The following is a 26,035-nucleotide window of genomic DNA, read 5'->3' on the forward strand; positions in this document are numbered from 1 at the left end:
GTCAGCAGTTTGAAACCAACTGCATCTAAAGAAAAAGATAGCGCTTTCTACTTCCATAGACAGTTACAGTCTCGGGAACCCACAGGGGCAATTCCACTCTGCCCTATAGGGTAGCTATGAGTCAAAATCAAATAGATGGTAGTGAGTTTAGGTTTTCTTTGTTTTGTTTTGTTTTAATCCTCTTAAATGTCTTAATGTTGAAATTTGAGCCTCAAGACCAATGGGGGAAAAGAGCCATTCTGTTATCTTGTGCAGTCCCTGCATGACTAACAGGGGTACTGACCACCAACTGGTGTGTGACCAGCGCCTGGATTTTGGAAAGGCATGGCAGTGAGGACATGTGATAAAGAGAATATGGGAGAATTGAGATGTAGATGATTGCAAGGAATTATGGGCAGATGTGCAAAATTGAGATGAATGGGTATTTTAAAGTTGTGATCCAGGGACATCTGACCTTCCTGTTTAACTTCCCAGGGTCAATGAAAGGGAATCCTTGTCGACAGCAGGAGCAACCCAAAGCTGATTCCTATGTGGTGGGCATCAGAGATACCACCACCCTCCAATCTTTGTTATCAAGCTTACACTACACTAGCTATTCCGCCCACAGCACTCCGTACTTCCGCTCTGCTGCACTGGAGTGTTCATTGCAATGACCACCAACAGACCATACTCAAAGTTATGGGTTGCAGTCCAGAATCAGAAATGACTCAGGGGGAACCTCTTCAGTCAGGACCTGTAGGCAGGTCTCTCTGACCCTCAGCCCCTTGCCTCAGCGTTTGCCCTGCCCTGGCAAGTCCTATAGTCCTTGGGTTCTGCCAACAAAAGTCTGTGGCCCCTCATTTCCCCAGAAAACCTCCTGCCCAAAGATGCTTATCTCCCTTACTGTAGGGGTCAGCACCAAGGGCAGCCAGGGAACCCACTGCACTAGCTCATGCTGGTCTCCCGGTTCTGTTGCCACTATTTCTCTCCCACTGCTTCTGATTGGCCTGTACCCTCTCCAGCATTACAAGTAGTTTCTCTCTCCTGGGTTTGGGAAGTTCTCAGCACAGAGACTATGGGTCCAAAGAATGAGCTCCAGTCCCTGTGAGTCCCTGAGATGGGTAGGGAGGACCCTGAGACTTCCAGTGTCGGGAGGCCCTGAGATCTCCTGAGATGGTTAGGGATTAGGTCAACTGGACACTCCTGGTGGAGTCAAACTTGTCAATCAGATGGTAGCTTGATGATACATATCTCCACGGGGCTGTGACCTTTTAGATAAGAGCAAGACAGCGATGATAATTCTTTCTTACCTTCCTGCTTGCTGGGACTCTGTAGCCTGCCTCCACAGTGGGTCCATGTAGGCTGCCCAACCCTGAGGGCTGTTGGTGCCTTACCATGTTTCCAGTGACCTTGAGTCCATGAGTCTTTGCCCGTCCTGGCCTGTGAACTCACTGCTCCCTGATTTACCTTTCTGTGTCATTGGCCTACAGCTACAGTGGTCTGCAGTGAGTCTGAAGAGGGATCCATGAGTATTGGATCGATGGAGTTGAGTGGGACTAGGCTGGGCTGGCTTCTTCATACCAAAGTTGCTTTTTGATATGAAGTTCTTTCTGGTACATAAATGAATGTCACTGGCTTGCTTCTCTAGACAACCAAGCCTAACACTCCCCACTCCTCGCCCCGCCCCCCTGCTTTCTGCCTCTGGCGTGGCTCATGTTAAGCCAGCAGCATGGAAAATCTAACTAGTCTCCTTGTTAGGGTGCTCTACATCTCACTTGCATCCCCCCAATGTGCCATGGACCTGTTTTCATCATTACCACGCTATCCAATCCTCTTGGGGGGCCTAAGCACCTTGTTTGTATAATCCCACCAAGTCATTTGGTGGGTGATACAGGACTCAGGCAAGAAAGGTCATCTAAAGCAGTCCATAGCACCATAGTAAGATATTGTAGTTTTCTTCTATGTGGGTTAGGCAAAATGATTACACACACACACACACACACACACACACACACACACGCACCACCTGAATTCCAAAGCACCCATGCCTAGGCACAATCAAATGCAATTTTCGTGTGTGTCTTTGTCGTGTCCCGTTTCTTTCTTTCCCAACTGGGGAATCTATGGTAGTGCCACCCAAAGAGCAAATGATGGGCCCACAGCTAAGATGTTTGACTACTTCTCCCTGATCCCCAGCCCCCTTTCCCTACAGTGTGTCCAAGTATAAGGGGAGGTTGAGTGGACTCAGTTATGCTGTGAGGGTTTCCCACAGTGCACACATCAATCTTCCAACATCTGCTGCCAGCAGGGAGAAGCTGAGCAACAGAAGGCCCTAGAGAGGCTTTTGATATCAGGTCAGTTGAGGATTTCAATCCCTTGTTCTATAATATAAGATCTAATATGTGGAGAGCACCGTTGTACAAATAATCTCACTATTGTATTTTCTTGGTTGAATCTCAAAGAATATGTGCTGGTTTGACCTACTCTATATTTTGAGCATGATCTTCACTTAAAGGGAAAAAAAAGATTAACATGGTCCATTCAAAAAATAACAGGGAGAAACATAAAAGAAAATGTTCAACAGTGGTGCTGTCCCACTTGAAATAATTGTCCCCTCATTCTAGCTCCCTGTCTCCTCCCTGTGCTCTGAAAGACACAAAACATGCTCCTGAGCTTAATGAAGTTGTTTTAAACCTGCTAAACCAGATTACTGGGAAACTAACTGGTAGACAAAATGAGCTTCCAACAATTTTTGGTTTTCTTATTCTCTAACTTCCCCCAAATGGAACATACTTTTCTTGCGTGACTTTAAAGCTTTTGAGCTAAAAATATACATACTACATACAGAGGGTTATAAAAAAGATAACACAATAAATAAAAAGTAGGTTGTAGACTTATGGGGTGTGTACACCTTGTTCTTTCGTGTTCTACACAATTCTCCATTTTAATAGCAAAGAGACTGGAAGAAAGAGATGGGCGGAGAAGCGCAAACATGTTATTGAATGATAAACCCATTGCTGTTGAGTTGTCCCCCAGCCCTAACTCATGATGACCCCGTGCACGGCTCAGTCAATCTGGGCTCCCTAAGGTGTTGCTTGACTGGTGCTTTAGAATTCCCGCCTTTCTTCTGAGGTGTTTCTCTGGATGAACTTACACCTCCAACCTCTGCTTGTAGCTAGTTATGCCACCCGGGGACGTGTAGTGACCAAACCTTACAAAGCAGATCCTGTTGTTATTGTGTAAACTTTGTTCTTGGTGTTTGGTGCCTTTGTGTTGACTCTGACTCATAACACCCTATGTGCAAAAGAATGAATCCGTCCCCAGACCTGCCCCATCCTCCTGATAACATTCCCAACGTGAATGAGACGTCTCATCATCCCCATTTCTAAGGAATATGCTGGCTATCCGTGTCCAAGATAAGTTTGTTCTTCTGATAATTGATGGTACTTGCAATATTTTGGTCAGCACCATGAGTCAAACGTGCCAGTTCTCCTCTGGTCTTCCTTAGTCATTGTCCAGCTTTCACATGCATACGAGGTGACTGAAAACACCACGGCTTGGGCCAGGCAGGCACACCTTAGTCCTCAAAGTGACATCGCTGCTTCCTGAACACTTTAAATAGGTCTTGCTCAACAGATCTGCCCAATGCAATCATGTCATTTGATTTCTTGACTTCTGTCTGCATGAGTGTTGATTATGGACCCAAGTAAAATAAAATTCTTGACAACGTCATTCATTTCTCCATTTACCATGACGTGGTTTATTGGACCAGCTGTGAGAATCTGTTGCATTGACCACACAGAACTCACAATACACAAACAGTCAATTGGCTTCTGAAGGAAACAACAGGACACAGACAGGATCAGAAGCAGAGGCAGAGTCTCCCTTCTTCAGAAGATGACAGCACTCTCAGCACTTCTAGACCATAAAGCCCTCCTCTCAACCTCCCTAGGAAAAGGTTCCTCATTACCCTGACATCTGTTGCCCAAAGCTCTGCCACTGGGCCCCTTTGGGGCTGTGGTAGTTATATAATCTGTTGTCAATTTGAGACTTAAGAGTGAAGGTGGTAGCCTGTCAATCAGGTCGTAGTTTGATGACCTCATTTGGAGGCGCTAAGGAGATAAACAGCTCATTGGAGGCGGGGCACACACTCACTCCCTGTGAGACATTCCTGCGGACAAGACAAATGGAGCTACGCTTATCCTCGGAGCTAGAGGAACCATGTAGAGACCCCTGCTAGCACTAAGATGCTTCCCCGCCACTGGATCCACAAGGTTTTCCACCCACTGGTCTGTGATCTTCCTGCATTTGGTGTCATTGCATGTGTTTCCTGACTCTGAAGAGGACTTTATAGATTGGTATCGGACATATGGGCTAATATTGGACTTATGGACTTGATCTGGACTGGGCAGGGACGTTTTCTCAATAGTCAATTGCTCATGTATATAAAGCTTTTTCTTATATATATGAGTGTCTCTATGAATTTGTTTCTCTAGTCTACCCAGACCAACACAGGGCCTCTTGCTGTCTTTGTTAATGAACCAGTATTTGAGAAAGAGAAAGAAGCTTTTTAGCAAAGTGCTGAGCAAGGAGCCAGGAAATCTGTCTCTTTGAATAATTGGAGTATTTTCTTTTCGTAAGTGGACAATAAGGGAAGTTCTACATATTTTAAAAACATCTTCAGAAACCTCATATGTATGTATTTGGGGATGGTTTGGGGTTCATATGTTCCATGTTCAAAATATGGCATCCTTAGCATGTTCATTAGGGGATATGTCGAAGTGACCTTTAGGATGCGGACAGGTCTGACTATGCAAGCCCAAAATGAATGGATCTAGCAAGGTCAGAACCAAAGTTACTTTCCTGAAAATCAACCTTTTAAAAAGCAGGTCAGTAGTTTAATTTAGAGGATAACTATCAGCTTCCCTTTGCCTTCTCTTGCCCTCTTTTTTCTTTTCAATTTCTAACATTGACTAGTGTAGGTCAGTATATCTTCAGTCCTATAGCCCTTGACCTATGTTACAGGTCTTTTAGGAGGTTCTTTGGTGCCCCTTTCTCTGATTCTATTTTTTCTTTCTGCTTCTCTTCCTACAAATGTAAACTAATTAGCTAGCTAGCTATATGTCACCTTATCAAGTTCAAGATATAAACCCTCCCCAAAGGGGTCATGTGTTAGACTAGGTTAACTAGAGAAACAAATCCAGGGATACTCATATATGATGTGTAAGAGAGAGCTTTGTATCAAGAATTATACAGCACTCAAACATCCTAGCCCAGTCTAGATCAAGTCCACAAGTCCAATACTAGTCTATAAATCCCTCTTTAGACTCACACAGCTACATTCAATGATGCAGAATCCAGGAAGATCACAGGCCGGTGGGTATAAAACCTTGTATTGGATACAAAGTTTTGTAGATCCAGTGGTGGTGGACGCATTTCCAGAGCTCTGGCTGCCATCAGAGTGACAGGAAGAGGCTGGTCAAAAGGAAGGTGAAACAGGGAAGGGGGTGGGCGGAGGTTCCCTGGACCCTCCTTATGAGAAGATCACACCCACAGGAGGTACCATCAGGCTATAACATGATTGACAAGCTAGACTCCACCCTTTTATTCTATATATCAAGTTGACATGATTATGTAACTACCCCACACCACAAATTGACCGTTCATTTGCATAGGAAACTAAAGCCATCTAATTTGCATAGTCTATGGACCAATCCCTACAAGGTACTTACCAATCACAAGGCAGGCTGCAGAGGTCCCACACCCTTGCCCCCAATCTAGTCAGTTCCCACTAATAGTGACCCCATATGGGGTTTCCAATGTTTTAGATCTTTACAAGAGCAAATGGCCTCATCTGCCTCCCAAGAGCAGCTGGAAGGTTTGAACTGCTGACCTTGGAGTTGGCAGTCCAACGCTTACCTGACATCTGGTGCCTTTGGGACTCCGGAGGCTGCAGCTCAAGACCAGACCAAAAAATATCAAACCACAGGTTATTTACAGATTGCCCAAGAAATGTCAATTAACTTCAACAAAAGTGGAATTTTAGGGCAAATGTTAGGTGGTTAATCTCTCATAGTTTAGTGGGAAAATCTCTCACCTGTTTTTCCAAAGAACCAACAAAAGTAACAGCATAAAAAAGTCCATTCCTCCACAGCCACACACGTGATATTTATGCCCAGTGCCTCTTGGAAATATCCTAGCCCTGTATCATTAGTTTTAGTGGAAAATAGTATATCCCTTTGAAATCCTCCTGATTAAAAGTAATTGTTTTCCCCTGTAATCCCAATTTTAGGTCAGACGGCCCCAAACAAACCTTCCAGATTTGCTGGAACCTGTCTAGCTGTTTTCATAGAACCTGACATTTCCAGAAACTGACATTCTTCAGTCAGAAAATTATTTATGTATAAGTTATTGGAGATACTTCAGCAAAAGGAACCTGGAACCAACTACTGAATCGCTCCCAGGTTCCACATGATTAAGAGCACATGCACATTTCTTAGTTGGGGGGTTCCTGAAACCCCAGCAACTGGATATAGTTTTTGCTACACAGCCTACCACAGGTTTGTATAATTAATAAGTGGGGGACGAACAACAGAAACCACGGGGGAAAGGAGACAGTCGTCGGTGTAAGATATGAAAATAATAATTTTTAACTTATCAAGGGATCACGAGGTGGGGAGGAAGGGTAAAAAGAGGAGCTGATACCAAGGGCTCAAATAGAAAGGGGTGTCTCTGACTTGCACTGAAGACAAGGCTGTTCCCAAAAGTCTCCCACTGCCCTTGTCTACACACACACACACACACACACACACACACACACACACACACACACCCCTAAAGTATCCCCGAACCCCGAGCTACTACCCAGCCTCGCCTTTCTGGAGGCAGAAAGGCTCAGGCTTCCGCGCACCCTCGCTGCAGCTCTAGGAGAACCTAGCTGGGGGACCACCAGATGCACCCCCGCTGGACCCCAGGGCGCGGGAGGTGGAGGGGCTGCGCGGGTCTTCAGCTCGGCTCTGGAGCAGCAGGGTCTTGCCCCGCCCACCAGGGCGGAGGGGAGGGGCAGGGAGGGGGCCGCCTGACCGGAGCCTGCTGGGCGGGACTGGGACTCCCGGCTCTTTCGGTTCCTGTCCCCCGCCTAGAACCGCATTTCGATTTCGGTGGTGGCTCGAAGGGCTGTCCAGGAGACGTAGCGGCGCTCTAGGGCTCAGGTGAGTCTCAAGTTACCATCTCGGGATGGGGTGGGATGGGATGGGATGGGATGCGGGCAGAGGGTGTTTAGGAAAATAGCAGAAAATAACGCCCCTGGCAAACACTGAAATTGTTCTGCCCAAACATCTGGGAAACCGTCATTTAAATTACTGTACCCTAATAACTGGACAACAGAGAAGCATTGATGCACTTCGGTGAACTGCAAGTCTCCCGGCTGCCAGAAGAACAAACATCTGCTTGGAGGAAGTACCTCCAGCAGGCTCCTTGCTTTTAAGGATGGACAGACTAGTCTCATGAGGGACCAGCCTCCGGAATGGGGTTGGTTAGGACACTTTAAATTGGGTAGAGCATTTGAGGGAACGGATGGAGACTCTGGAGCCAGGCTGGGGCAGGGGGAACATAGTCTGATGCGCTTTGGACACAGACTTGGGGTCTGAGCAGTAGCCCAAAGACCTTGGGAATGTGGGCAGGTGGGTGAGAGTACCAGACTTTCATTTTCAGAAACCCAGCTGAGGACCTTAGGAAGAGCTGCCAAGCCTGGGCTGCAGAGAAGACCGGGAAAGCAGACAGATTCCAGAGATACTTAGGGGTGGAATGCAGGTGTTGTGCTTGATGTTGCAGAGGAGGGTGAAGAAGAGAGACTGAGTTGGGAGCACACCCTCCCCAGGTCCTGAGGGGAGCTTCAGGCTCACCAAAGGCCCCAATCCCAAAGAAAAGGGCTGTGGGCACTTTCACCGGATATGGAGTTTTACTTTTCTCAAGTCTTCTGGTCTCACTGGCTTTTCTTCTTCCTCTCTGGCTGCTCTTCCCTGGGCACTTTCTCCATGTTTCCTCCGCTCCACACTCTGGCTTTCCATGAATTGTTTTTCTTTCTCCCTTGCACAGACTAGGCTGGTGGTGTTTGTGGAGACTGCATTGCTCAAACTCTCAAATCCCTGTCTGAGTTAGCAACAGAACCGAAGCACAAAACAAAACCCCACTCAGTTGCCTCAGTGTCTCTTCCCATCTTCCAAGAAAATTACAGCTCAAAGTAGTGGTGGGGAGAGTGGAGGCCGTGGGCTGGGCTGATGCTGGGAAGAAGCTCTGTTCATGGAAAAGCAGCTGCGCTCTGCTCAGCTAGTCCCCAGGGCCCACTAACCAGCTTTGCTGGCTGGAGCACATCTCCACCTGCCACTGCGGCAGCTGTCCTTTTTTTTATTTAGCTGATAAATGTGAAGGTCACAGGCTGGTGGGCAACTGAAAACACGGAAAGCATGCTTCATCGATGCTAGGAGTAAGCATAGAATTTCCAAGTCCAGGCTTGAGAACCAAGAAATTAGTCACTCTGGTTCCCCTTCTCACGCCCACCCACCCCCTCTCCACCCACTCCTTCCTCATGAGGTGGGAGGAACTGGCCTCTTAGGAGAAAGGAGAGTTCCTTGCGCCCTGCAACTTTCCTTTTCAGGATGCTGTGTGTATCTATAAATGCATTAGTGTATCCTCAAGATAGTTCTGCTGATGATCTCAAGCCCATTTGCTCTGTTGCCACTGCACACTTAACTAATTAGCTTGAACTCTGGATATATTGTATGGGTGGAGAGCAACATTAAATGGATTTTCCTCCAGCTGAAGTATTTATGAACTAAAGGAGGGCAGAGGAAAAGAGCACAGCTTCAAACTCATCAAGTATGTGGTCCCCAATGCTGGAGAGGTGTTTGGAATGATGTTTTCTTTCTTCTCTCATTCCAGAACTACAGCATGGAGACACTCAGCGATGCACACGGCACGTTTGCCATCCGTCTGTTAAAACTACTATGTCAAGAAAACGCTTCAGGCAATGTGTTCTTTTCGCCCTTGAGCATTTCTTCGGCTCTGGCCATGGTCTTCCTGGGGACAAAAGGAGACACAGCTGCCCAGATAGCCCAGGTACAAGTGATTGTTGCAGGAAAAGAGCTGGTTTGGCTGATTTTCTTTGTTTTCTGTCGTATCATCCAGCTCTGTAACCATTTGTCCAGAAGTGTTGATGTGGGGGGCTTGGGGACTCAGATACTGTGGCATGTGAGAATGTGGGGTGTTCATTATAGATTTGGGGGGGAGGCGAGGAGGGAAAGGAAGACAGCTTAACAAGATATTCCAGGAAAAGTTCCCTCAAAGCCAGGAGAACACTATCAAAACTTTGTACTCATGCTTTATCCTTGTTTAGAAAATGATGTTATCATTGTTTTCAACTTAAGCTATGTAGATCTTTCTCTTTTGGGAAAAAAGACTTTGTAGTTATAATTATTGCTTGATACCCCCAACCAAAACCAAACCCTCTGCCACTTAATCAATTTTACCTCCTTGCAATCCTAACCAAAGACCTCGTCTTTCTGCTACACAGTAGCTGGTGAGTTTGAACTGCCAACCTGTGGTTAGCACCCCAACCCTTAACCCACACCACCACCAGATCTCTTTCATAAGCCTCTATAAGGAGTTTCATTGATGGCCCCAGTATTGTCACTGTGAGGTGTGACACTTGAGTCCCATGTGTCTTCTGTTTAACTAATAATAACAGGGCAGCCAATCAGCTAGCGACATGCTACGATTAATCACACGAAGCGAAGCTTTAAAAATGTATTTGTCTTTCCTTCATTATATAAGTGGTAAAATCCCTTTATAAAAATGTTAAAATTGAAGGTAGAAGGGAAGAAAAAAATATTGCTACAAATCCAGTCCAGAGATAATCATCCACTTTTGATAATGTGGAAGCATGTCTTCTAGTGCTTTCCCCCATCTCTGTTTTAAATTTTGTTTTAGTGACCAAGCTGTTTCTTTGCTTCTTCAAACAGCCTTTCACTGCAGTGAGAAAATCTGTATACTGCTCTTCGTATAGCAGGCTCTCAGGATGTCGGAGCTCTTCGTAGCGATGGTGTACATGGCTTAAGGGAACTGATTTGCTTTCAGTCTTTTCCCCTGCTTGACAGGTTTTCTTATGTCTGAGCTTTATAAGATGAATTTGGTAGCATTCTATCCTGTGTCATGCTATAGAAAGTGAGTATTGTGTGAGAATAACAGATTTCTTGAATAGTTTTTAAAATTGATAAAATCACCGGTAGCCAATAGCACCCCCCCAAAAAGCACTCAGCAACGCGAGTGCAATATGGTCATACACTATCATTAAATGAATTAAATGCACCAGTCAAGAGACAGCGAATAAAGGACTGGAATGGCAAGGTATAAGGGCAACATAAAAAAATTAGTTCGATTCCTTTATACTAAGAAAAAAAACCTCTGAAAAGGAAATCAGAAAAAGGATATCATTTACCTGAATGGTGAAATCTTAGGAACAAATCTAACCAGAAAAACAAAAGGCGCATGCAAAGAAAACTACAAAACCCTAGTACAAGAAACAAAGAGAGACTTACATAAATGCCAGAATATATCATGCTCATGGATAGTAAGACTTAAGACTGTGAAAATGCCAATAATATTCAAAGTGATCTTATAATGATATGCAATCTCAATCCAGATTCTAATATCATCTTTCAAAGAGAGGAAAAGACTAATTACTAACTTAATATGGAAAGGAAAGAGACCCAGATTGGCAAATCACTACTAAAGACGGACAAAGTTGGGGCCATTCACGTCTTAACCTCAAAACCTGCTTACACAGCCACAGTAGTTAAAACTGCCCAGTACAGAAACAGGGTTAGATACATAGGCCAGTGGAACAGCATTGAGAACCCAGAAGTAAATCCGCCCACTTACAGGAAGCTTATCTCTGGCAAAGGACTAAAATACATTAAATGAGGAAGAAATAGTTTCTTTTAAAATGGTGCTGGCAAAACTGGATATCCATTTACAGAAGAATGAAACATACTATATTAAAAAACAAACACAAGATGGATCAGATGCCTGAATATAAAACCTAGAACTATAAAGATCATCACTGAAAAAATCAGGACAAACTTGGAGGTCCTCATACCTGACCTAAATACACTATCAAACACAATTAAAAGCACAGAGCAGAAGACAAAATAGATTCCTAAGACACAGATAACTCACCCAATGAGTAAACCCAGAATCCGCAGACATATTAGACAAGGGAATGATCCTTAAAATGTATTGGTCGCATCAATACCTCAACCAGGGAATCAATAACCCAGTGTAAAAGTGGGCAGAAGAAAAGTGGGCAGAAGACCAGATGATCAAAGGACCAGCAAACCTGTGAAGAAATGCCTGTGATCATGAGCCATTAACGATATGGAAATCAGCACAACAATGCCATGTCACCTCACCCCAGCATTAATAGCAAAGATCAGAAAAATAGGAAACAACAAATACCTGCTGAAGGTGTGGAGAGACTGGAACCTTCATCCATTGTTGGTGGCACTGTCAAATGGTGCAACCCCCATGGAAAGCTACATGGGTACCTCCTCAAGAAGTTGGGACTAGAAATACACTTGACTCAGCAACCCTTGTCCTTGGTATATCTTCTAGAGACATGAGAGCTGTGACGAGAGTAGGTAGATATAGTCCCACCCAAGTGCATCACAGCACGGATCCTATTACCAAAAAGATGGGAACAACTGAAATGTCCATCACTGGAAGAAAGGATAAAATTCGGAACATACACAAAATGGGATACTATGCAATATTACAGAATAACGATGAATCTGTGATACACCCCATAACATGGATGGATCTGGACGAAGTTACATTGAGTGAAATTAGTCAATCGCAAAAGGACAGACATTGTAAGGGCTTGCTGTTATAAAAAGTGAAAAAAGGTTCTCTCACTAAGATGTTCTTTGATGACTACCAGTGGAGGAGGGGGAGTCATGGGCTAAAGAATAGATGAGTGCTAACTTGGGTGAATGGGAAGACAATGCATATTAAGAGGGAGGTAGGAAGAAAGGATGGAAGCAGAGGAAGACACAGAAAGGCTTATAAGAGTTAAAGACAAAAGAGTTACATATATAATCCTGAAAGAGTAACAGTCTAATAGATGCTTTGATATATAGGCAGGCTGAACCAATGTGGGAGTGTACCTATAAATATATCTAGGTTGGATGGCGGTTATTGTTGTATGTGTATTTACCTTTGCTGCAAATATATCCTTGAAAGTGGTAGTGTATACAGGAGATGAAGCTATGACAGCTTCTTAGTCAAAACCAAACATCCTGAGGAAATGGTTTAAAGAGATAAAAATGTCAATTGGCACAAAAGGGTTCACAAACACATCCTACTTTATTGAGTAGCAACTGGGATCTTAAAAGCTTGTGAGTAGTCATCTCAGGTACAAATATTGGTTTCTCCCTGGCTGAAAGACGAATGATGAAAATTGATGAACATATGGAAATGATCCAATGGACTAATGAACCAGACACACATCCGTCTCCACCCCCCTACGATCAGAAGTAGATGTTGCCCAACTACCACTAGCAACTGTTCTGGAAAGGCTCACCTTGAAAGGTCTTGGATAAGATTGTTGGGTGTGGGAGGTAAAGCACGGGTGGTCGTGAAAGTGGAACAGAGCTCAAAATCATAAGAGACCAGAGTTGGTCAAATAGCAACTGGTGGGAAACTCCAAGACTATAGAATCTAGTCACCCTTTAAATTTGGAACTGAACTCACCTGGTGTTAAATAATTAACCATTTAAGATCAAAAGGGCAGCACTACTCAAGGACAGAGAATTAAAAAAGGAGAAGGAATAGCATTAGGAAACACCAGGAGAAAGTGGGATAAGCGATGGGACATTGAAGGAATTGAAATGGAGGATGAGCTCAAATAAAATATGTATGAATTGTTGAATGTGAAACTGATGATTTGCTCTGCAGACCTTCTCCTGAATGACAATAAAAAGAAGAAGAATGCAGTGATTTCACCTTTATTTGGCCAAACCCATTGGTTTGATACGTTTTGTTCTTATTTTGACTGTTTCCTAAATGGTATGTCATATAGTTAGTTAAGAGAATATTTTAAATAATTATTTAGAAGAATTTTTCTCAGACCTTTTTTTTTTTTTAAAGAAAAGTCATTTCATCAGTTATGTAGGAGGGACATTTCCACATTCGTGGTATTTTATTTTTGATGTGATAAATTTCTATGTGACTAGACTGAGGAAAGTTCTCTCCTGCTTGACATACACGATCAAGGGCTTTATCAGAGAAAGACAAGACCCTGTTCCCGTAAAGTTCGACAGTCTCAGGCCTCAAAAACCCACAGGAGTAGTTATGTTTTACCCACCGAGGTCTCTGTGAGTCACAACCAACCTGCTGGCAGTCAGGTTTTTTTTGTTCTGTTTCATTTTCCTACTCTGAGGTCACACTATGACCTGTATAGTATTTGTATATTTCAGGCTATAATAAGATTTTTTTGTATGGCTTACTATATTGAAATCTTGAGGTAGTATTTTTAATTAGATATTCTTTCCTTGGGGTACAATTTTAGTCACTATGGTTTAGTAATAAGAATCATGTTGCTCCTTTTAGATCCTTATTGCCTTTTGCTGCTTAAAGGACAGGAACAGAAAGTGATGTCTGAAAGATTTTCCCAACAAGTATGGGCTCCTGCCCATTTCTCTTTGTATCTTTAATGCATATATTTCCTCACTTAGTATTTCAAAAAGGGAGGGAAAGGAGGAAAGATGGTGAGAGAGATGAAGGGAAGTAGAAGGAACAGAAATGAAGGAAGGAAAAAGGAAGGGCTGTATCTTCAATGCTTTGCTTCCTTTTTTGGGTTGTTGTTCCCTGTTTCTTTTCCTGGTAAATTTTGGAGGCTAAGTTCTCTCCTGGTTGTTTAGGGCACTTCTATGTTTTCTTTAGGCAGAAGGATTTCATAAGGGCCCCTCTTTCATTTATTCGCCTGATTGTTGTCATTATTTGCCTTTCAGTCAGTCCCTGGCTCATGGAGACCTCTTGTTGCCCACGTCAGGCTGTTGTGCTCTGTGGGTCAGTTTGGAGTAGTGGAGTGTCAAGTCTTTCTTCCCACTTTATCTTAGTCTTGAAACTCTACGGAAACTTGTTAGCAACACACAAACCTCCATTAACTAATGGAGGCTAGGCGTGGGGTACCTCAGCTAGAAACCAAACCCAGGTCTCCCACATGGCAGGCACATGAGCACTCGACCCCTGAACTCCCCGTACTTCCATTTCCCCCTATGACTCATCTTTAAACAAGAAATATCTGTTCAGGTCGAAAAAAATATTTACCCCCTTGCTTGCTGTTTGTTTGCTCTCCTCTCTGCCTGTCTGACACAGTATGCTTCTGCAGTCTGTTTTAAATCTTCAATTAAAGCAAAAACAATATTCCCTTTGAAGAAACCTTTTATGGAGTATTTAAGAAAAAAATTGCTGGCAATTTTCTTTCTTGGAAAGAAAAGGGACATACTAATGATTTTAAATGAATTTTTTTCCCCAATAGGCACTTTCTTTAAATGCAGAGAAAGATCTTCACCAAGGGTTCCAGTTGCTTCTCACTGAAATGAACAAGCCCGGCACTCAGTACTGGCTCAGAATCGCCAACGGGCTCTTTGGAGAAGAGACTTGTGACATCCTCTCAGTAAGTTTAATCAGGAGAACCGCAAAAGTTGCATTCAAATACCTGGTGGTAATGAAATCCAGGAGAAAGATCCAAGACAAGTTGAGCCCTTTTTAAAAATGATTATTAAAATTTTTTAAACCATTTTTATGTCAATAATAATGATACATCATAATTCTATAGTTACACTTTGAATGATTTAAAATCTTAGAAAGTACCTCTATATAATTCACTTATTTATCTTGGGTTATTCATGGCTCAGTACGTCACATTTCTAGACGTGTTGATATTTTAACATCCAGTAGACAAAAACATGACCACTTTTAACAGGTATGCTAGCTCTTTTTAACAAAAAGTACTGACTACTCCCAGTAAAATGATTATAATATATATCAAGATTAAAATAATTTAAATAGGAATAAAATTCCATGGAAGAAGGAGAAAGAAAACATTAAAAAAAAAAAAGGCAGTGACTGTAAAGGAACTTGGGGGAACTTGTTGGCGTTCTGTTTTCTTCAGCAATGCAGCCTCATTCAACGCTTTTCTCTTCAAAGACCTTCCAGGAATCCTGCCTTGAGTTCTACCAGGCGAAGCTGGAGCTGCTTTCCTTTGCTAAAGCTGCAGAGAAGTCCAGGAAGCACATCAACTCTTGGGTCTCAAAAAAGACTGAAGGTCAGCAGTACACTTTCTTTCCTAGGTCTCTTCCTCTTTGTCCTCCGGTTTCCCTTGGATGATGTTGGCTGGCTGCCCTTGCTGGTATGTTTGAACTTTGTAGGCTCAGACTGGATCCTAGAAGATTTATCAACAGAGGCTTCATTTTGTCCATTCTCTCAGGACCAGGGGAACTGGTTCAAATCTCAAAAGAAACTTACCGATAGACCGTATTAAACAGCTTACGCAGAAAATGCGTTTTGCTTGGCTGTGGTGCTCCGACTGCCAGGTCACCCTGTCGTCTTGGTGTTCTAAGCGCCGGAGTCTGCCTTGCTAATTTCTATGTAAATATCAGCCCTTCGCTTTCTTCTGTACTTTATTCCACAGCCTCTCCCTTTGACTAGACTTGATTAACGTCAAGGGCCACTGTTGCGGTTGTGTACAACAGGAGGGACCCCCGTCCCGTCTTGCACCGTCCTGATGACCGTTCTTATGGTCGAGCCCACTGATGCAGTCCGTCTTATCGGAGGTCTTCCTCTTTCCAACCTCCCTGCTACTTTACTAAACATGATCTCTTCCTTCAGGGACTGCTCTCTCCTGACAACAGGTCCAAAGTAAGTGAGCTTAAGTCTTGCCATCTTTGTCTCTAAGGAGCATTCTGGCTGTACTTCTTCAAGATAGATCTGTTTGCTTTGGGGTGGGTTTTTTTTTTTGCATCCCATGGTACTTTCAATATTCTTTACCATCGCCATAATTCAAATGTATTGATTTTCCTTCAGCCTTCCTTATTCAATGTCCAAATTAGACTGATGAACCTCTACTTCTAGACCAGCAGCTCTCAACCTGTGGGTCAACACCCCCTTGGGGGTCGAATGACCCTTTGCCTGATTCATAACAGTAGCAAAATTACAGTTATGAAGTATAAAAGAAAATAATTTTGTGGTTGTGGTTGGGGTCACCACAACATGAGGAACTGTATTATAGAGTCATGGCATTAGGAAGGCTGAGAAACACTGTTCTAGACCAACTGGAGTCTTGGAGTGGCTCCAACAGTTAAGCGCTTGAGGCTAATGATTTGAAGCCCCTCAGAGTTGGCTTGGAAGAAAGCCCAGGTGATCTCCTCTGAGATGTCACCACCTTGACAATCCTATGGTGTGCAGCTTCGCTCTGCAGCACAAGGGGTCACTCTGAGTCAGAATTAGCTTGTGTGTTAGTCAGGGTTGTCTAGAGAAACAAATCCAGAGACACTCATGTGTATATGAAAAAGCTTGATATCAAAGAGTAATTATAGATTAAGAAAACATCCCAGATCAAGTCCATAAGTCTGATATTAGCCCATATGTCCCAGACCAATCTATAAAGTCCTCCAGACTCACACAACACTTGCAACGATGCCGAATGCAGGAATATCACAGGCCAGTGGGTGGGAAGTCTTGTGGATCCAATGGCAGTGGAAGCATCTCAGCATTGGCATGGGTTTCCACGTGGCTTGTCCAGCTCCAGGGCTCTGGTTCCATCAGCATAGCACCATGTGGCTTGTCCATAGGAATGTCTCATAGAAGAGAATATCTATCCACCTCCCGGGAGGAAAAATGTCTCCCAGCAGAGAGTATGTATCCGCCTCCCGGGAGGAAGACAAGAGTTCCCAGAATCCTCAGGAGAAGTCCACGCTCACACAGATGCCTCATTGGCTATGACCTCATTGACAGGCTAGACTCCACCCTTTGCTCAAGTTGACAAAAGAATATGTAGCTGCCACAGCTTGAAAGCAAAAAATTTAGAAGAACCAATTCTGAGAAGACAACTGAAAAAAAAAAAAAAGAAAGACTCACTTGGCTCTGTGTTTTTGTTTGTGTATAGGCCACTTACAAACCTTCTGATTCAATTACAAAACCTTCTAATTACAAAGCTAATTAATTCCATACACTGAAAATAACCCCCCAGTTGAGATCAGGTCTGACTCACTTGTATTTATTTCAGAGTGATGTGCTCTGAAGATGGTCTGTGATGGCCTGATGGTAGACCTATGGAGGCTCCTCTGTGCCAACAATCCTGAGTACCAGTAGAAAGGTTCCTATTTCTGCTAAGAAATGAGACAGTGAAGACAACAAGAGGGAGTCTTTGCTTAAAGACTTACCAATTATTTCTCATTTCTTCTCACAGGAGGCACTGGAAAAGTTACCACTTGGGTCCTCTTGAGGGAGTGATTTTTCAGAGCTTCTCTTAGTTGACTGGGAAGGTGCAAGTTAATACCCAGAAGAAGAAGGGCGCATCTTTCATTTGTGCCCCTTCACTTTGCCCAGGCATTCCTGGGCTTTGTTTAGTGATTCAGATGGTGATGTAATTTCTCAAGGCTACCGGAAGACCCTCTGATGCCTCTCCAGCCCATTGCTATCTGGTTCCCTGTTGGCCATTGTGACGTGCCCTTGTGTGTTCAGGCTATTAGATTAGATGCCATCCAAAAGAATTGGATTATTCTGACTTCTTCCCTTTCCCTTCCCCTCTCCTACATAGGGCAGCTTGGGCCTTCTCCCATGGGGTCCCCTTGGGGAAGTGTCCACACCTGTCTACCTGCAGCATGCATCCAAGGCCAGGGCTCAGGCCTTCAGACCAGGTGGGTGCCCCTCTGCCTGAGGGTTGGTGAGAGCCTAAGCGGACATTACAAAAACGTAATAAAGGAAATAAACAATGCAAAAGAATTGGGTTAATTGTCCTCTTTAACCACAGGAGATAGCTAATGCCCTGTTGGTTCCCTTCCTGTTTTCTGCTTGCCTTCCTTTGTCTCCATCTCTTGCAGTCTTTCTTCTGCTCTGAAAGGTTCCCCGTCAACACCTCTGTGAATGTTGCCCTAGTATCGATCATAATGAAGACCACTTGTGTGTTATTTTTTTCTTTCTTTACCGAAGAAACCCAACTCGGAAAACCTGCAAAAAGAATGTTTGGCTTGGGGCCATGCATCAAGCGTGTACCAGTTTGTCTCACCACAGTTTATTGACCATGCTTTCCTAAACATCCACTCCATTTACTTTTCTTGAAAGGTAAAATTCAAGACTTGTTGCCAAGAAACTCTGTTGGGCCACAAACCAGCCTGGTTCTCATTAACGCTATCTACTTCAAAGGAAGGTGGGATGAAGAATTTAATGAAGCTCACACGAGGACAATGCCTTTTAAAATAAACCAGGTAGGGAGGCTTTCAGAATCTTACCACTGCAAAGAAGGGATGGAATGGAAAAATCAGCATTGTGAAAGTATAAATACCTTGCTAGAGAAAATATACTTAAGGTATTTCTGAACGAATTTTCAAACTCAGTAGAATTTGAACTAAAGTAATTAAAAGAATTTGCTATCTTTTTTTTTTTTTTTTTTTGCATTTGATTACTGTTCCTCATGGTGATTTCCCATCCTTTTATTGCTGCCACCTAGTTCTGGAAATTTAAGATTTTCCTTTAATCCCAGGTTGGTTAGGAAGAAAACAAAAATAAGGTTTTAAGATAATATCATATCTGTGTTTCTGATGGGGCTTGGGAGGAGAAGGGAAAGTATGTGGAAACATAATTCTATAACCAGTTATTTAAAAAACTTTATTAAGTATGACTTTAATTCATTGTTAGTACTTTATCATAATTAATTCAGTATTTATAGCTTTCTAATATTCAAAGCGAGTGACAAAAACCTTGGTTTTGACAATGAAGTATAACTTTATTTGAGGCAGGTATTAGAGTTGCTTGCCAAAAAAAACCAGCTCCAATGAGCATATTAAGATATAATATTTATATAAATAAATATGAGATATACAAATTTGTAAACAGCCAACCCTCTCTCGCTGCCATCAAGCCAATGCTATCCCACAGCACCCCAATAGGACAGGGTCAAACTGTGCTCTGTGGGTTTCTGAGGCTGTAAGTTTACGGGAGTAGAAAACCTCATCTTTCTCTTAAGGAGTAGCTGGTGGTTTTGAACTGCTGACCTTTCGGTTAGCAGCCACACACATACCACTATGCTACCAGGGCTTCCTGTAGTTACAAAATCACCCTCGGTACAGAAAGCTAAGTCTTCTAGCATTGTTTTTAGAAAGTGTTTTTTCTTTCATAATAGATATTCTAAATTATTTAATAAATGCAACATTTAAATTAACTTGTGCATTCATATATATTATCTTTATTCTTTCATTGGATTCAGGTATCAGGATTGCAATAATTGGATTTAAATGCATGAAAAAATATGTGGCTCTGTGCACTGACTGCCAGACAGCTCCCCGATCCTGTGCCCTTCTCGTAGTGTGTGCTATCTGTCAGCTTCATCCCACTTTCATCAGCAATGATGACTATGAAGACATTATCCCTAATTAAATACGAATATTACTACTTTTTTTTAATTTTAAAAAATCATTTTATTAGGGGAACATACAACTCTTTTTTTTAAATTTTAACAATTTATTAGGGGCTCATACAATTCTTATCACAGTTCATACATATACATACATCAATTGTATAAAGCACATCTGTACAGTCTTTGCCCTAATCATTTTTTTCTCCTCTTTTCTTTTTTTACATTTTATTAGGGACTCATACAACTCTTATCACCATCCATACATATACATACATCAATTGTATAAAGCACATCCATACATTCCCTGCCCCAATCATTCTCAAGGCATTTGCTCTCCACTTAAGCCCCTTGCATCAGGTCCTCTTTTTTTCCCCCTCCCTCCCCTTTCCCCCCTCCGTCATGTGCCCTTGGTAATTTATACCTCGTTATTTTGTCATATCTTGCCCTATCCGGAGTCTCCCTTCCCCCCTTCTCTGCTGTCCCTCTCCCAGGGAAGAGGTCACATGTGGATCCTTGTAATCAGTTCCCCCTTTCCAACCCACTCACCCTCCACTCTCCCAGCATCGTCCCTCACACCCTTGGTCCTGAAGGTATCATCCACCCTGGATTCCCTGTACCTCCAACCCTCATATGCACCAGTGTACAGCCTCTGTCCTATCCAGCCCTGCAAGGTAGAATTCGGATCATGGTAGTTGGGGGGAGGAAGCATCCAGGATCTGGGGGAAAGCTGTGTTCTTCATCGGTACTACCTCGCACCCTAATTAACCCATCTCCTCTCCTAAACGCCTCTATGAGGGGATCTCCATTGGCTGACACTTGGGCCTTGGGTCTCCACTCTGCACTTCCCCCTTCATTTAATATGGTATATATATACATATACATATACACATATATACACATACATACACACACTTATATAGTTGTTGTTTTTTTTTTTTTTTTGCATGATGCCTTATACTTGGTCCCTTGGCACCTCGTGATCGCACTGGCCGGTGTGCTTCTTCCATGTGGGCTTTTTTGCTTCTGAGCTTGATGGCCGCTTGTTCACCTTCAAGCCTTTAAGACCCCAGACACTATCTCTTTTGATAACCGGGCACCATCAGCTTTCTTCACCACATTTACTTGTTCACCCACTTTGGCTCCAGCCGTTGTGTCGGGAGAGTGAGCATCATAGAGTTCCAATTTAATAAAAGAAGGTATTCATGCATTGAGGGAGTGTTTGAGTAGAGGCCCAAGGTCCTTCCGCCACCTTAATACTTGACCTATAAATATAGACACATAGATCTATTTCCCCATCCTCCTATATATATTTGCATGTACATGTCTTTGTCTAGACCTCCATGAATGCCCTTTGACTCCTAGCTCTTTCCTCCATCTCCCTTGACTTTCCTCCTGCCCTACTACCATGCTTCATCGCCACCTGGGCTGGAGTATACCTCTTCTCTAAGCAACCTTACCCTTGATCATTTCCCACCATGCCTGCCACTCCCCCTTCTCTACCATTTGGGGTCCCATGTTTTTCCCTAGTCCCTGAGTTTGTTAACACCACTTCCTTATCCCCCCAGCCCCCCCACCCCAAGTCCCCCCAGAACTGTCGGTCCCGTTGTTTTTCCTCCAGATAGTTCATCCAGCCTGTCCTATTCAGACAGACCTGTGGAGTCACTAACATGCACGAAAACTAGACAGAGGAAAACAAAGCAACAGTATACAACCAGACAACAAAACAACAAAAACAAACCACTGACAAAGAACAGAACAAAACAGTTCACAAGAGAAAAGCTTGTAGTTAGTTCAGGGATCGTTTGCTGGCCCTTAGGAGCGTTTTCCAGTCCAGTCTGTTGGGGCACCACGCCCTGGCCCCAAAGTCCACTTTCAGCATTCCCTGGGGACCTTGCCACTCCATTCCCTTGTTGTTCCGCTGCACTCCCCCAGTGATTTGCCTCGGTGTGGTGGGATCAGGTCAGGTGCAATTCCCACACTGTGTCTCCGGTGCTGTCCCCTGTATCGCCCTTAGTCACTGAGGGGCATCATGTCTCATAGTAGGGCCAGCCATGTTGTTCTCTCTGTGGACTGGCTGCTCTACTCAGGCACATCATCATCACGGCCTGGTGGGCCAGGCTGTGCTCCACTCTCTCCTCCTGCCTCTTCGTCTGCTCCCGTGTGCTCTGATCAGATATGTCCATCTCCCAGAGCTGCAGAGTCAATGTCGTCCTTTGGAACAAGTTCTTTTTGGGGGAGGGGCAGGAATCCACTTAATTTATGGTGCTGGGGCCAGCCTACGAATATTACTACTTAATTGATATTTATCACATTACTTGCATAGATACATTTACTGGGTATGCTTTAAGTGAGGAAAGAAACCAACAGAAATCTGACCTCCTTCTCTGGTGAAGGCACAGGGTCTAAGATGGTTTTGCTCACTAACACATCTTGCCCAAACCGATGGTGTGTCTGCATCTAATCCATCCACTTTAATGATGACAAGAAGGAGTGGGCCGACCTTTACGGTTAGAGCATGGGGAGGCAGTGGTGGCTCAGTGGTAGAATTCTTGCCTTTCCCGCAGGGGGACCTGGTTCTAGTCTCGGGCAGTGCACCCCATGTGAAACCACCACCCCTCTGTCAGGGAGGTGTGCATGTTCACGCCATACTAGAGAGGGTTCAGAGGAGCGTCCAGATTAAGACCAGGAAGGAAGGCCTGGAGATCAACTCCCCAAATCCATCCATTAAAACCCTCTGTGTCACAGTGGTCCAACCCCAGTATGTACAGGGCTGCCACGAGTTAAGATCGACCTGACAGCAACTAATAACAATAATTAGAGCATGCATGCTGTTTCTGCCATGGATGCGGATAAACATTCCCCGGTCAGCTGTAACTCTTTCAGGAATTGATGCTGCCTCTTCTGATCATCTATTCTTATACCACATTCATGTGCTCATTCCCACCAGAGGGAGCAAAGACCAGTACAGATGATGTTTCAAGAAGGCACATTTAAAATCACCTACATCAAAGACGTGCAGGCCCAGATCCTGGAGATGCCCTATGTAGGGAAAGAGCTGAGCATGGTCATTCTGCTCCCTGATGACGATGTGGACCTGAGTACGGTGAGACTGTGCAGTTGGTACATGGGCTTCTTATCCAATGACACCTTTCTTACTTGCCTTACTAGGATGGAACCTGAGCGTACCTTCCATCTTTGGTACTTCCCTTTGGAGTTGGTAATGTGGGTCCAGAGCCAGCAATGAAGCACTGTGCTCAGATGCATGGGCTTTGGGCTCACACTTTTACCCAAACCCAACATATTCTATTGTTTTCTGTGTGATTTTGCCGAAAGATCATACTATCTCACTGTTTGCTTATCCCTAAAATGGAGGTATTGACAATGTCCACATTATTGGACGGTGATTCACCAAAGAGCAAGCTCAGCACATTTTAGGACACAGTTAGCCCTCTAGAGATATTATCCATTGTGAACATCACAGTCATTGTCATTAGCTTAACAGTTTGGGAACCTAAGATTCCCTGTTGCTATTCAGGACCTGAGATACTGAAGGAACCATCTTATCCTTTGGGTTAACCAGGGACAAGCAGGACACAGCCATGGAAGCCCCCTTTTTTATTTCAGCGTGAATCACGAGACTGTGTGGGGAGACCTCACACCCAGCAGATTCCAGACTCAGGAGCCTGATGAAAGGCAGTGATGTTTTAAGAAGCATGGAATGGGTGTGGGTGCATCCACAGCCCATGTGTTCTCATCCATTCGTGCTGCTTTCTAACTGTGGCTTTTCACCAGAAACCAGGCAGACTCTTCTCCCTGACCAGATTCCTTCTAACTTCAGCCAGATTGGTTTGTTTTCAAAATAGCAAAGTCAAATCGACTGCCACTGGGTCATCCTGGCTCCTTGACAGCAAATAGGACCAAGTAGAACTGTCCCTGTGAGTTTGTAGGATGGGGACTCTGGAGACAGAAAGTCCTGTTTTCACCCGCCGAGCTGCTGGTGGCTTCACACTGCTCACCTTGCAGTTCGCAGTCCAGTGGGGAACCACGACACCATCCGGGCTCCTTTATCAAATGTAACCATTGTTTGAAAACAAAACAAAATATAGTCTTCTGGATAAACTATCTATCATCGATCTTGGAGAACTTGCCTGCTGGGTGTCTCCTCTGCTCCGCATGGAGTCATGTATGTAGAACACATGATGTACAGTGCAGATGCCTGGTCAGGTGCCCTTCCTGGCACAGAGGTGCCAGGTCCTGTTGAACAACAGGCACCTTCTTCAATAAGATACTGTGCGTGTGCAAGCGTGTGCATGTGTGTGCGCGCACGCGCATGTGTGCAGCTGTGTCCTGAAGGAGGAACTTCAACGTCTTATTTTTGACTTGCAGGTGGAAAAGGAGCTCACTTTTGAAAACTTTGCAGCTTGGACCAAGCCAGAGTGCGGGAGCAGCACTGAAGTGGAAGTCCTCCTTCCAAGGTTCAGGCTGGAAGAAAATTATGACATGGATTCCGTGCTCCAGACGTTAGGGGTGGTTGATGTCTTTCATCAGGGAAAGGCTGATTTTTCTGCCATGTCGGCGAGAACAGATCTGTTTCTGTCCAAGTTTGTTCATAAGACCTTCGTGGAGGTGACTGAGGAGGGCACGGAGGCCGCAGCTGCATCAGGCGTGATGGTGATGGGGTGCTGCTTTGTGGACAAGCCTCGATTCTGTGCTGACCACCCTTTCCTTTTCTTCATCAGACACAACAAAACCAACAGCCTCCTCTTCGGCGGCAGGTTCGCGTCCCCCTGAGGGAGAACTCCCAAGCGTGGGAGCAGGGCCTCTTTTGGTGTTGTGCAGCCTTGCTCTTGGGTGTCTGCTCCACGTACACACTCATAAATGTGCCAGGGTTTTCTCTGCTCTGCAGGACGATGTGGTAATAACAAACGAGGAAGGAGGAATTGAGAAAATGAAGTATAATCAATCCCCACTCTTCCCCCCCCCGTCCTCTTTTTATTTTTCTTTAATGGAAGATTTTAACTCATTTATATTGTGGGATACTATGTAACACTTTTTAAAAACTGCCATAGTTCTTTATTTCGTTAGGGCAGATGATCCTGACATCAAATTAAGTGAGAAATGTAACATAAAATACAGCGTGTATAGTTTAGTCTCATTAATGTAAAGAGGCTCTCTGTATACGTGCACAATTATCTATGAGAATCCACAGGGAAAAGTTTGAAAAGACATACGTTTCACTTCTAACAGAGTCATTTCTAGAGCAAGTTTGGGGCAGTATCTGTAGAAGTAAAACCTTCATTAATTTACCTACATTGTGTCCATAATTCTTCACGTTCTGTTCATGTAAACAGCACACAAAGTTCAGTGTAGACCAGGCAGGCCTCCTTCGCTTAGTTTCCACACTCACTCTGGGTCTATGTACAGCGTCCACATGAGCACAATCAAGGTTTTCACAGTCGGTTGTAATTCACACGGCCTAAGGCTTCTGTATGGTGACTAAAACACAAGGAAACGTCTTTCCGGTATTCCCTGCTTCCAGCCGAGATCCGTTTCACAGCAGCAATGATATGCCTTGTTCCATTCCTCTGTTGACTCCTGTCTGAACCTCGGGCGGCTCCCTGTCAATCTGCTGCAACCATTGTTGGAAGACAAAATTTCACTTGCATGTGATATTAATGATGTTGTTGGAGAGTTGCACATCCAATTGGGTCACCTTTCTTTGGAATGAGTACAAATCTGGATCTCTTCCAGTCAGTTGGCCAAGTAGCTGTCGTACACATTTCCTGGCAGAGAGGAGTGAGTGCTTCCAGTGCGTTTTTTTCCATCTTCTTATGATGCTTCCTGCATCCTTCAATATTTTCCCCATGGAATCTTTCAACATTGCAACTTGAGGCTTGATTTTTTTTTTTTACTTTAAGGCATGCTCAGCGTATTCCTCCTCTTTGTTTTTCTAACACTAGGTTGGTACACATTTCATTGATAATATCTGACTTTTTCTTCTCCAGTCTGTTGGAAATTTTCTGTTCAGCTTTTTGATGTCATCATTTCATTCGTCCATTTGACTGAGCTACTCCACAAGTAAAAGCAAGTTTCAGAGTCTCATCTTTCCTATCTTTCTAATGAAATCTTGCTGTCATCATTGCGTTAGCCTGGGTTGTCGAGAAAAACAAATCCAGTAACCGTCAAACAGGTAGTGATTCAGCCAGCAGGGAAGAGGAGTGGCAGAGACAGAGACCATCTCTGTTCATCTTTCTCTCATACAAAAAGACGAGGCCTCAAGGAGATGTTATCAGGCTATAACTTGATTGACGGGTCTGGCTTCACCCCCTAGCCAGGAGCATCTAGTTGACATAGTGCTGAACT

The 26,035-nt window shown here is 43.9% G+C and overlaps 1 protein-coding gene across 1 annotated transcript; it reads left to right on the plus strand.

The window, feature by feature from the left end:
- The first annotated feature begins 7,050 nt into the window (after positions 1-7,050).
- LOC142426117 (serpin B9-like) lies at positions 7,051-24,978 on the plus strand. Its single transcript, XM_075531591.1, has 7 exons — positions 7,051-7,190; positions 8,920-9,096; positions 14,576-14,713; positions 15,247-15,364; positions 18,382-18,524; positions 22,620-22,775; positions 24,059-24,978. The coding sequence occupies exons 2-7, from the start codon at positions 8,929-8,931 to the stop codon at positions 24,461-24,463; spliced, it is 1,128 nt and encodes a 375-aa protein (XP_075387706.1). The 5' UTR covers positions 7,051-7,190; positions 8,920-8,928; the 3' UTR covers positions 24,464-24,978.
- Positions 24,979-26,035: the final 1,057 nt, after the last annotated feature.

This window comes from Tenrec ecaudatus, chromosome 1, assembly GCF_050624435.1.
Source record: "Tenrec ecaudatus isolate mTenEca1 chromosome 1, mTenEca1.hap1, whole genome shotgun sequence".
In the NCBI taxonomy this organism is placed as follows: domain Eukaryota; kingdom Metazoa; phylum Chordata; class Mammalia; order Afrosoricida; family Tenrecidae; genus Tenrec; species Tenrec ecaudatus.

Coding starts and splice junctions, on each gene's coding strand:
- LOC142426117 (XM_075531591.1), top strand. CDS start 8,929: ATGGAGACACTCAGCGATGCACACGGCACGTTTGCCATCCGTCTGTTA. Junction 9,097..14,575: donor CAGCTGCCCAGATAGCCCAG/GTACAAGTGATT, acceptor TTTCCCCAATAG/GCACTTTCTTTAAATGCAGA. Junction 18,525..22,619: donor TGCCTTTTAAAATAAACCAG/GTAGGGAGGCTT, acceptor CATTCCCACCAG/AGGGAGCAAAGACCAGTACA.